Raw genomic sequence first — 13,022 nt, forward strand, 5'->3', positions numbered from 1 at the left:
AAAACAAAAATTATTTTTTGTGTTGGTTGAGACAAAATATTGTTTAAAATTTTTTTTTCTGTCTGTTATATGATATATTTCTTTTGTCTTTACTACCATTTTTTCACTGAATTATGGGGTTATATTTTTTAATTGAAATAAAATATACAATATAATGTATAATATAAATTTTTTGTGGTTCATTGTATATTTTGACCACAGCACTGTCAGTACATACTGCGATGTTAAACTGATGTTTTAAAAATATTTCTGGAAAGCCTGGAAAAGTGGGAATTTTCTTCATCTATTTGTGCAACAACCCTGTATAAACTTTACTTGAATTAGTAGTTCAATTAGGATCATAAGTAATAATTTAGCAACTAAATTTTTTCTAAGCAACAACGTTGTTTAAATACACAAATAACTTACCGTATCGATTGATTAAGAAAAGTCTACAATGGCACATTTTGAATTTTTTTACCTTCTTGAATTTATGAGAAGTCTTTATTTTTGACAGATATAGCCTGTTTATTACATGCCAAAGAAATAGAAAGAAAAAATTAAAACTAGAGATGAAAAATAATATTATGCAATATCGTGCATTATCAGCCTACTTTAACTTTACAAAAGGCATTTACGGTGCATTCTGAATACATGCATATAATATTTTAAACCTTTTTTTCATACTTCTGAATATATTCCTACAATTTTTTTCAACTTACAGGTTTGTTGAGTGTAATGACTGTGGAAGAAAATTGCATCAAATCTGTGTTCTACATTTTGATGTGATTTGGCCAGAAGGGTAAGGTTCATAAATGTTCTTTTTCATATTAGACATTCTCTAATTAAATTTTAATTTAATTTCATCTTAGATCTAATGTTCTTATAATGTCATGTTTTTTTAAAATTTCAATCTGATATTAGTTATGGGAAAGTAAGGCACAGTAGACCCATGTATTATAAAAACCATGTGTATGATTGTTAGGTCTTAAATTAGAGTTTTTCTTAAAAAATTATTGCTATTAGAAAATTTATGTGAGTGATTTTTAATATTTAAAATATGTTCAAGTGTTTTTTAGGTAGATAAGTTAAAATTGTTTTAGAAACTCATTAATTAGATTAATGTGTGCCACCTTTCATACATATTAAATATCCTTAAGGTTTTTACCAATGAATTTAAAAAGTGTGACATATTAATGACAATAATTAGGTTAGAAAGATATTCACACTAAATTTGGTACCTTACCTAGTTATTGTTACTTTCTTACACCTTTAATTTTTAATTTTATGTAATAATTCTCTTTTCAGCTTTACCTGTGATAACTGCCTGAAGAGTAAAGGTAAAAAGAGAAAAGAAAATAAGTTTACTTCTAAAAGTAAGTTACATCTATAGTTGCATATCTACTTTCTTTACGAACTAAGGTAGACAACGTTAAAGAGCACAAAAATATTATTAAAAGCAGACAGCTGTTTCGGATGCTCAAAGGGCAACCTTCATCAGTGCAACAGAAAACAATAAGAGAACAGAGTAAATATATATAGAAAGATGACGTCACAAGAGGGTTTAGACCAACGGCCAATAGGAGGGAAGGGTGAATGGAAGACGGCGAATAGGAAGCAAGGAACAAAAAGGGGGAGGTTAGTTAGGTTTTATCATAGATTTCCAAACAGGAGAAATATAAGGAACACTTGATAGGTCATTGACCAACAGTTTGGAATTTTTGAAAATATGATAAGACTCATAAAAATCTGAATCATATATTGAGGAACAATTTTGAATGACTTTAGAAGAGGAAAAATTAAAATTATGATTAGAGTCCCAACAATGTTGGGCAATAGATGAGCGTTTAAATTCTTGTTTTTTGACATAAGCTTCATGTTCCTTGACACGGCACTCGAAGGCACGCTTAGTTTGGCCAATATATGAAAGGAACAAATCAATACCTCTGGGGGTACCGATACAGAAGTTTCCTTGTCTTCTGGATTGGTTCAAAATTACAAGGCTACGGCGTTGAACATTTGTAGTCGTAAACCCAAAAATTGGGTCGACTGTTCAACGGCGGTCATAAAATAAAATAAAATAAAATATATGAAAGGCCGCATTGGCAATTAATTTGGTATATACCCCAGTTATTTTGACTGTCAATGGGCTGTTTGAGATTAGAAAATTTTATCTTATTAATGGGACTGAAAATAATATTGAAATCAAACTTCATTAGGATGTTAGCAACTTGCCGACTTATTTTAGGAAAATAGGGTAAAATTACCAAATTGTTAGAAAATTCTTTGGAAGGTTTATCGGTAGGCGATTGCTTAGTTACGTTTTTATAAATATTATCAATAATGCTAGGGGAATAACCTCTGTCATGAGCAATGGCTTTGATGTAGTTTAATTCTGCATCAAGATCAATATTGGAACAAATATTAACAGCACAGTGGACAAAAGACCGAAAAGAGGCAAGTTTTTGGTTGGGAGGGTGGGCGGATCTGTAATGAGGGGGAAGAGAAACAGCAAAAGGTTTACGAAAGACAGTAGTATGGAATGAATTATCATTCCGAGTCACAAGCACATCTAAGAAAGGAAGTTTTTGATCAGACTCTAATTCAAAGGTGAACTGAATGCAAGAATCAATGCTGTTCATAACATTAAGGATTTGGTCTAAATTACAATTATTTTCCTCTAACAAAGCAAAACTGTCATCAACGTATCTTTTATAAAAGGGGAAAGTTAAGATTTTGAATAGTTTACTCTCAAAATAATGCATATAGATGTCACTAAGTATAGGGCTCAAAGGATTTCCCATGGCAAGACCATTGGTCATACGGTAAAATTTGTTGTCAAACGCGAAAGTATTTTGTTGTAAACAAACACGGGTAAGGTTAACATATTCATTGACCTCATATTGGGAAAAATGATATTCTGAAAGTCTAAGTTCTAGGCATTCCAAAGCCCCCTCAACAGGAACATTAGTGAACAGTGATTTTACATCAAATGAGGCCATCAAATAACCATTAGGTTTTAGATTTTTAACTTCTTTAACAAACTCAAGGAAATTTTTGGTAGTAAAAGAATTATTACCAAGGAGAGGGGAGAAGACAGAAACTAAAAATTTTGCGAGTTTGTAAGACGAGGTACCAATGTTGGAGACAATTGGTCTAAAAGGAGTGCCAACTTTATGTACCTTAGGTAAAGTATAAAATCTAGCGCAATGAGAAACAGAGGGAGTCAAAACAACCTTAAGTCTATTGGGAATTAACATAGAGGATTTAATAGTTGATTTTATAACATTTAATTCTTTAGTGCTCGGATCTTTGGGAATTTCTTTATAAGGACCTTCAAGAATAAGTTGTTTAGATTTCTCCAAATAGTCTGTTTTGTTTAGAAGAACAATTTGACCACCTTTGTCAGCTTTGGTAACGATTAAGTTGGGATTGGACTTTATATCTTTAAGAATTACTTTAGAGGAAAGGCTAAGGTTTGAATTAGATATTTTTGAGTTGAAGTCTACGGTATTGGCAATAAGGTGTCTGATTGAATCTTTTTGAGCACCATTAATTTTACTGAATTTAAAAGATCTTTCGATAGGAGCAATGAGTTTAGGTAATGAAGGTCGAGTTGAAATAGCAAAATTATTGTTAAGTTTTAAAGCATCAATTTGAACATCAGTAAGAGTGGTATTTGAGAGATTAACTACAGAATTTTGATTAACAACAGGCAAACTAACGTCAGGTTTTTTATCATTAACTTTGATGAGTTTACTCAACTTATTATTCAGGTTTAAACTATGTTTTGAAGAGATTTTGGTTGCCCTATTCCAAGACGATTTTTCCATTGCGTCAAAATTTGAATTTAGATTAGGCACACTGATGTGTAAATGCTACAATTCGCGTTCAATTTTGGATAGTTTATTCCTAGTTTCATTAATGACGGCTCTAAGGAGAGCAAACTTAGTCTTGTGAAGAATGCAATTAACTTTCTTGGAATAAGGAAGGTTAGTCTTAAATTTAATGAAATGAGGAATAATATTTAGGCGTTTACAATCAAGTAAAAAATGCAAGTGATTAAGATACCTAAACTTCTTAGTCCTTAGACTATGAAATCTGTTGAATTGAATGATCAATGAAGTATAAAATACTGATAGGAAACAGCAATAACAAATATGAAAGACATAGAATAGAATGGAAACAATAATAATAATAAGACTTACCCAGTAAGACCCGTTGAAGTCAATCATAAATACACAAGTGGGCGACCTTTGTGCTAAAATACGAACTAAGGTAGACAACGTTAAAGAGCACAAAAATATTATTAAAAGCAGACAGCTGTTTCGTAACAGCTGTCGAAACAGCGAAACAGCTGTTACGATACAGCTGTTCTTAGTATGTAAAATGTGGTTTATAAATTCTCGCTTAGAGTTTTATTTGATCCTTTATGTACATAACTTGTTTTAACTATTGTGTATCCAAACATGTTAACTAATTATTTTAACATAATTGCTCATATTTTTATTTTCTTTTAGGACTTCAGCAGTCAAAATTGGGGCAATATATTGAAAATCGTGTAAATAGTTTTTTAAAGAAAAAAGATTGTGGTGCAGGTGAAGTAACTATAAGAGTTGTAGCCAGTGCTGAGAAGTATGTTGATGTGAAGCCTGGTATGCGAGCAAGGTTGGTTAATCAATACCCCATTCTCTAGGCTAAGTGAATTCTTAAAATTTTCCTTTGTGATAATATTTTTAAAAATTTATTATGCTTGAATGCTCTACAGTTATATTGCAATGCATCTTGTTATGAATTTCAATTAAATTGTATAAAGTATCAATTAAATTTTTTAAAATCAACTTTACAGAAATATGTACTTAATCAAAGTTACTTGCAAAAATTAAAAATAAAAGTAAAAAGCCTACAAGTAAGAAAATTGTTATGTTGCTAAGCTTTTAATAGCATTTGATGTTAAAGTCAGTCCCTGAATGCACAATTCTTGAATATAAAATTTTCTTTCTGTTAAAGAGTAGAATTAATAATGTATGGATGTATCTAATGTAACATATGTGTGTGTAAATGGGAAGGAAAAAGCAGATTTCATAAAAGAAAGATATTGTTTGTTAGTAACACATTAATAAGTGACTATGAGTATAATAGATAATTGTGACCAATAGTTTAAATGTGGATTTCTCACAAAATTCAGCAGTGAGTAAAAAAAGAGGAGGTGTCTGAGCATTAATTAAAATATATCACTAATCAAAAGTTAAGACCAAACACAGTGATAAAAAAATTAATTCAATAACTTAAACTTCTGTAAAAAGGAGAAAACTTAGAAAGTTTTGAATATGCATTTCTCATGCTTTTCAATGATAAATCCTTTGTGCTTTTCATTGTTCTCGGTGTCTTTTAACTAACCCCTAGCAATTTGGCTGATTTGCCAGAAAAAAACAAAAGTAAAAGACGAATGTTAACACAATTAATTCTCTCCCCTATCTTAAGTTTCTGATCTGTATTCAATTATCAGTTATGCAAATGACAAAATGTGTTCTTCAAAAAAAAAAAAAAAAAAAAAAAAAAATCAAATTACAAATACCTATAAGCATCATTGAAAAGTATTTTATTTTTCAAGTATTCTTTGGCTCATCTTTGAAGCACAAATTAAATATGCCTTTTCAAAATTGTAAAAATTCTTAGTGTGCTTGTTACACACTACATTGTTGAAATTTTTTACATGTTTTCAGTTTTGTTTTTGTAGTGTTGATAACGCTAAACCCTCCTCTCAGAGTCAACCGAATGCAGTGGTATAACCACAGTAAAATGCACCTATGGAATGCAGTTGATGCAAACCATTCTTTTTGAGAAAATTTAAAGTTTCATCCAAATTCAAATCTCTGCACCAGAAACTCATCAATCTTTGAACAGTTTCCATTCCAACAATTTTTGAGACAAATGAAGTAAAGTCGAGCAGTTTTGGGGCCAAGTTAAAAACTGATTTTTTTTCTGGTTCAAATGCGAGAGCTGAAATATTTTCCCCTTCTCGACATGTATCTTGTTGCATTTCGGCAGATGTGATCGAATTTTATTTTTCCAAATGAGGCATTTTCTTCTGATTTGGCACAGTGGTAATCAGCAGTGAAAACCCTAGTGCATTTAGAAGGACAAGCAAGAAATAAATTTAAGAAAATAATAAATTTGATTACCTTATGTAACAAAAATTTGAAATCAATAAAATTAAAATGACTGCAATTTCTATGTACAGTCGATTTTGGATAATTTAAACTTCTTTAATTTGATTTCATAGATAATTTGAAGTTTTTTGTCAGTCCCTTGAAACTTGTGTATTCACTTAATGCTACAAAATCTTGGTTATTTAAGTCCAACTTCTTTAATTCAAAGTTTCTAACCTTTCAAAAATGACAAAATCTAGTTTCAATGCAATTATTTGAAAAGTGGTTGGGTTGTTTTCAGTTATTGTAGAAAATGTTTTAGGGAAGAGAAGGGGAGGGAAAATATTCTTTTCTGGTTCAGAAAGCAGAGCAGGGATACCACCCTTACCTGTCCTTGTATACGGAAGGGACCACCATCCTTCTATTTTTCTTACTTCTATTATTTTGGCACCCCTCCTTTCCTTCCTGTTATTTCCTTTTATTTCCTACTTTTTCTTATTTTTTTTTAAAAATCATCTGTCATTTTCTGCTATATTTCTGCCCCTTTGAATATAGTGACGCCAAGGAAACGGAATAACGACTCATGGTCAAATTTTGCAACTGCACCTGCTTCTCAATTCATTCATTTTGAATGGGGTGTGAGAAGGAGGCAGAACATGGTAGAACATGAATTCTTTTAAGTACCTCAGCTTCTGTGTCTACTTGCCCAATTCATGCTTAACTGGAGTGGAGGAGAAATAAAATCCCACAGCATAGAGGGGAATAAGATTGTGATGCATGTCTTTTCCTTCTGATTTCGATTAATGTTTTAGCAAAATGTTAAAACCCAAGTTAAACTCCAGATAGTATTAATAATCCTGTACCAGACTCACGGTGAAATTGTCATAGAACGTTACAGAGTTTTAGCAGAAAGATTTTTCCTTTGAAGTAAAAAAGTTTAAAATTCGTTTTTACAGAAATTTTAGAAAGATTTTTTTCTCCTTATAATTATATTCATAAGATGCCTTATTTGCAATCTGAAAGAAATTTTTGTGAATTTTCTCTTCACATTTGAGAATAATGAAGTAAAAAATTTCGTTTTTCTTTCCTCCTGAAATTTTCGAAAGATTTGTTTTTCCACCTGAAATTGTATTCAAACAACGTCTTTCACGCGCAAAAGAGTGAAAAAAAGCTCACGATTTTTCTATTTTCATTTGTTAATAATAATAAAAAATAATGAAGAGAAAAGTTTTTGTTTTCTTCGAAAGATACGTTTTGCTCTGCAGAACTAGTTTCATAAGATGCTTTTCTCGCCCATCAAAGGGGAAAAAATGCTTCTGATCTTTCTGTTTTTGGATAATATTGAATAAAAAAAAAAATCTTAAATTGCTAAAGTTTAAAATATAGTTTGCTCTAGAAATCATGTTCTTTCTTTTTTTTTATTTTTATAACGATCTCCATATTGTACATTTTAATAAAATTTAAATGTGAGAAGGGAAGGGATTTTATTACCAATTCAGATTCGTAGCAAAATAATTAGTCCATGGGTTACATTTTTACGTACTTTTTTTCTTTTTTTTTTTTTAAAAAAGAAAATTTGGTTGAAATAAACTCTCCAATATTTTTATATATTACGCACATGAACGTTTTCAATCACATTTCAGTCTTCACTTAATCTTAATCACTCTTAATTTGTTTTTTTTCTTTCTAAATCTAATTTTTTTTTAAAATTAATACTTGTGTTTTTTTAAAAAAGATATTAATATTATGACATGCTTGGTTAAAATCTCTCTCTGACATGCTTGGTTTGCACCGATATCCTCGTTAATCTGTGCATGTTTATATTGTTCTTTCAACAGTAAGGAATTCACAGCTGTATAGGAATTTTCCTTTTAAAAAAAACAACAAATCTTGATGTTTTTTTTATACAATTTAAAAAAAACTCGAATCACTTATATATATCACAATCTCAAAAACTCACTTATTTATTTTTAGTGTGACAATTTCATCGTTTTTTTCTTCTTTTTCTAAATAATATGATCTAATAGGTTATTAATCAGATTATATTATTTCTACACTTGAAATTTGAATCACTTTAAATAATCACTTTTTAAGGTATTGAAGTTATGCTGATAGCATCATAAATCCTGTTTTAATTGTGTTTGCGGCAATAATTGACATTGATTATCACTAGGTTTTTAAATATCCCAATATATTTTAGACAATATGGGAAATTCGAATCGTGCATTTGAATATTCAAATTTTATCCTCATATTTTTAACATTTTTTTTGCAGTTATTGCTATTGATTTCTGCACAATTTTTAAAATCCGATATTTTTAATATGATATTATTTATTACAACACTTGAATCTCAAAACATTTAGTAATTTCTTTTTGAAGATTCCGATTCTTCTAACTTCGCCTTTAATCTTTTTCTCTGTTGTTACTACTATGGATTTCAAATTTTTAAAATTTTTTTTTTATCTTACGTGATTATTTACAAAATACAAAAAAGGAAATAATTCATGCGTCCCCCTCCCCCTGCAAATTGTGAAAATATCACCCATAACATTAGAATAAAAGATATATATATTCAATTAAAAATATTATGTACAATTTTATTTTATCCAAATAAGTTTTTTTTTTTTGTTAGCAATATTTTTATTACTTTAAATTAGTAACTTGTATATCGGTTATTAAAAGTATCTGACAGAAAGCCAGAAAGAAAAAATTTTGCAAATGGGTTAATAATAATTGTAAGTAGTTGTATTGTAAATTAATAATAATTGTAAAATTCAATACTGATTGAACATTGAATAAAATCTTAATTTTTTTAACATAAAAAAATTTTCCTTTCCAAAAGAACTTCTTTTCGTAAAAAAAATTATATTTGAAATTAATGTGTTTTTAAATGTTATAAAACAATAGTTTTTAATATGATAATATTTTATTTATAAAATGCAAAATTTGGCAAAAACAGTTTTTTAATAAATACTTTTAGCCCAATTTTATATAAATATATTGTTTATACAAATTGTATATTATATTTATTACTTCTGCATCATAATTATATTGTTAAAGGCTCAATGAAAAGAGTAAAAAGTAAAATATCTGTCTTACTTTTACACTTTTAGAGAATTTTTGATCTTTTCAGCAATTTATTTTTAATCACTGTTTCAAAAATTTATATTAGTTTTGTAGGGACGTAGATATTTTTTACAATTTAAGTTTTATTTTCATGAAAATGTATTAAGCTACTCTAAAGCGAATTTTTATTTGTGCTCCTATTTTTTCCAATTTTTTTAAATCCTCCTATTTTCTGAAAATTTTGGCTGCTGTCTCTGATGTACGTGGTGCCCTCCCCTTCCCTTGTAAGTGACACGTGGTACTCTCGCCAATGTGATTAATCATAGATGACACACGTTGCAATTCCTTCGAAACTGGGACTGTAGTCAATATCACTTGAGTTTTCTTCATTGTACTTTTAGTTTTTTTGGTGCGAGTTCAGTACAAGCATGTCATTGAAACATGTCGTTTGTTTAGAAATTAAATAGGAATAGTATATAGAAATAAATATGGTTAAAAAAGTTAGTTAACTCATTAACTTGTCATGAAAATTGCTAAAATGAGTTTTTGTTCAAGATGTAAGGCAATTTTCTGTGAAGAGTTACGTCTTGTATTAAACTCTTAATAGTCATATGTATGATTTTTTTTTATAAAATGTTTTTTTTCTTTAAATTTAATTTATAAGTATTGGCATGAAATAATGTTTTTGTTTTAATTTTTTATAGGTATGTTGATAGCGGTGAATGGCCGGATACATTTCCATATCGCGCAAAAGCTTTATTTGCGTTTGAGGAAATTGATGGTGTGGACACCTGCTTTTTTGGCATGCATGTACAAGAATATGGTTCTGAATGTTCTCCTCCGAACACAAGGTGGGATAAACATAATATTTTTAGATGATTATTACCTTTTATTTTGTCACATATTTAAATTTTATATTTATAATTTTGTTTAGGATTGTAATATCAATTTTTTAAACGGGTTGATATATTTATGTGTATGCAAACTAAGTTTATAACTGAGTCAGTCATTTTAAAAATGAGTCTTTATTATTTAAACTTACAAAAACTTATGAACACCAAACATACTTGAATGAGATTTAATTATAAATGTATGTGAAATGTATCTCAATTTGTCAAAAAGTATAGATTGCTTATTTTAAAGTCATTTCATATCCAAGTTATTATTTTCATCTTTAGCTATGGGCTTTCATATTAACTGCACTCCTGTACTTGTATCTAATTTTTCTTATAATATTAGTTAGTTAATAACTGTTCATTTAATTTTATGAAGCAAGGATGTCTAACTTTTTGAGGAAGAGTGCTATTTTTGGAAGAAATTTTTTTATTTTTTTTGGCCGAAGCATACACATATATATACAGTCATTGCCGAGTGGAAAGATAAAAACAGATCTTAGGCAGGGAAAGTGGGCACAAAATTTATTTAATAATTATTAGACAGAGAACAGTTATCAAAGTGACACAAAATCGTTGTGCTCCTCAATAAAAGTTAGGGAAAATTTTGCAAAGTAAATCTGTAAAATGTTTTGTTTAATGTTAAGGGAAAACTTAGTAATTATAATTGGTCTGTTAAATAGGTCTAGGAAAAAAGTTTCTCACGAATTAGTGAAAGGAATAATCGTCAAAATGGTAATTAATGCATACTTGAACTAAAAATAGATAAAAAGGCAGGATGTGAATTTTAAAGTGTGAGAAAGAGCGTTTCATTTTGAATAATAAATTAAGAAAAGGATTTACAGAAAAAGAATAACATGAAAAGATTAATTGAAGCTTTTTATGTTACACACTCATATATATATATATATATATATATATATATATATATATATATATATATATATATATATATATATATATATACATACAGGGGTCTGTCCAGGCCAAATTTACTACCGTTTAGCGGTACCTTCACAAATTCAACTTTAGGAAAAACGGTAGTTTCACAAAATACTTTCTCTTAAAATTTTATTGTTATAACTTCTCTGTGTGAAACTATGGCATGTGTGCCATGTGTTGCCCATTACTGATATATTGTATAAATGCCTAGTCAAAATAGTTGTTTTTCATAAATTATTTTGTGTGATCTTTAATTCAGTAATTGCAATATATGCTAAGTTCTTTACCTTGAAATTTTCTTTAGTTTATCAACTAAAAGACATTTAATAAATAATAATGAAATTGAGAAAGAATGCAACTTGAAAATCTGCGAATTGAATCACTATGTTGATTGTTGTAATGAGTCAACATGAATTTGATCTGTTATTCGTAAATCTCAAGAACGTTATGTATGCGTTGTAAATTGCAAAAAAAATTAATATTTGTTTATTATATTTTAATAATAGAAAATAATCATACTGTTAAGTTGTTTTAAATACTAAAAAGTTTCGCGTGATATACCGAAATGAGCATTTTTAATGCTATGGCACCTAGTTAATTTCAAAAACATAGTTAGGAAGTATCAAACTTTCTTTACATTGATGTGATCTTTTTCTTTTAATTTAGGCGTGTATATATTGCTTACCTCGATAGTGTTCATTTCTTTCGTCCAAAACAGTTTCGAACAGCTGTTTATCATGAAATCCTTCTTGGTTACCTTGATTATGCGAAACAGCTTGGGTAAGTGGTACTATTTCATTGTTTTAGTTTGAAATTAATTTATTTTTCACTTTTTTAAGCATGAAATATCTATGTATAATTTGAGTTTCCTAGAAGATGGGGAATAATTTTTTGTGAGAAATATCTTTAATCAAAAATTCAAATTCAAAATATATATATATATTTTTTAAAGTTTTATATTAAAAACTTGTAACTCGAATACATATAAATATCAAATTCGTAGAAATCGAATTCAAATACAAATAAAAAAAAGTATGATTTTTTAGGTAAAGTATGTTTTGTATCTGATTTCGTAAATTAATAGTTAGCACTAATGACTGGCTTTGGACCTTATATATTTGTTAATAAAAACTCCATCTTCAAGTTTTTTAGGTTATTGCTTTTTTTTAAATTTTGTTCTCTATACAAGAGACAGGACCTAATGTAGGCAAGTTTTATAACTTTATTTAAAGAGGTTTACTATTCATCATTATGATTGTATCCAGTATTTTTATATTTAAATTTGAGCACTTTTCCTCATTTTTATCAGATACATAAGCTAAGTTGGCTGTATACTTTTTTAATAATCTATTTTTTTAAATAAAAAGTTGGTTTTGTCCATACAGACTAATGTGAAAAAGCCACAAAGTCTATATTGACAACTTATAAAAATCAAGTAAGATAAAAATGGAACTAATTTTGTTCTAAATTAAGCAAATAATCTTTACAATATTTATTTTAACTAAAGGTAAAGTTCTAATAAAGTAAAGAATTTTTTTTTTATAAAATTGGTGCTGGCTACTACTACTAGTTGAGTAGAAAAATAATTTTATCACAAAGACAAATTTGATTTTTATTTTATTAAATTATATGATAAATCAAAATTCAATAATCGCTGAATGGCTTAGTTATTTTGTGCAGTTTTGGAAGTGCATGTTTTCTAAAAACTGCGATAAAAATAATAATAATCCCATTTTGAATTTTTAAGAATTATGAATTTGTAAATGCATTAGTTTTTCTTAAATTTTCTACTATCTAAGAATTTACCAAATTAAAGGTGGAAAAAATTGTACATAAATTAAGTTCTTAACAAAATTGACCTAATTTAGCAAATAAGTATCCTAATAAGTGACATATTAGTAATTAACTAACATTATTCTCACAGAAAGCTTAATATTGTCTTGACCATAGTATCCTTACAACTGTGTATACAGTGTGCTAGACAAAAGA

General features: G+C 28.4%; 2 protein-coding genes across 5 annotated transcripts in view; one reads left to right on the forward strand and one right to left on the reverse strand.

The window, feature by feature from the left end:
• The window catches only part of LOC107451016 (histone lysine acetyltransferase CREBBP), a 139,440-nt gene that overhangs the window by 106,074 nt on the left and 20,344 nt on the right, over positions 1-13,022 (forward strand). For all 4 annotated transcript variants that reach the window (XM_016066972.5, XM_016066973.5, XM_016066974.5 and 1 more), the window contains 5 exons: positions 704-781; positions 1,288-1,355; positions 4,500-4,647; positions 9,903-10,049; positions 11,700-11,813. In XM_016066972.5, the coding sequence (XP_015922458.1) occupies positions 704-781; positions 1,288-1,355; positions 4,500-4,647; positions 9,903-10,049; positions 11,700-11,813 (555 nt within the window). The remainder of the gene's footprint in view (positions 1-703; positions 782-1,287; positions 1,356-4,499; positions 4,648-9,902; positions 10,050-11,699; positions 11,814-13,022) is intronic.
• Positions 2,043-3,032, reverse strand: LOC147801258 (uncharacterized). The gene has a single exon (XM_087155093.1). The coding sequence runs from the start codon at positions 2,979-2,981 to the stop codon at positions 2,043-2,045; it is 939 nt and encodes a 312-aa protein (XP_087011219.1). The 5' UTR covers positions 2,982-3,032.

Source organism: Parasteatoda tepidariorum, chromosome 11, assembly GCF_982258835.1.
Source record: "Parasteatoda tepidariorum strain Cologne lab strain chromosome 11, Ptep-v5.0, whole genome shotgun sequence".
In the NCBI taxonomy this organism is placed as follows: Eukaryota; Metazoa; Arthropoda; class Arachnida; order Araneae; family Theridiidae; genus Parasteatoda; species Parasteatoda tepidariorum.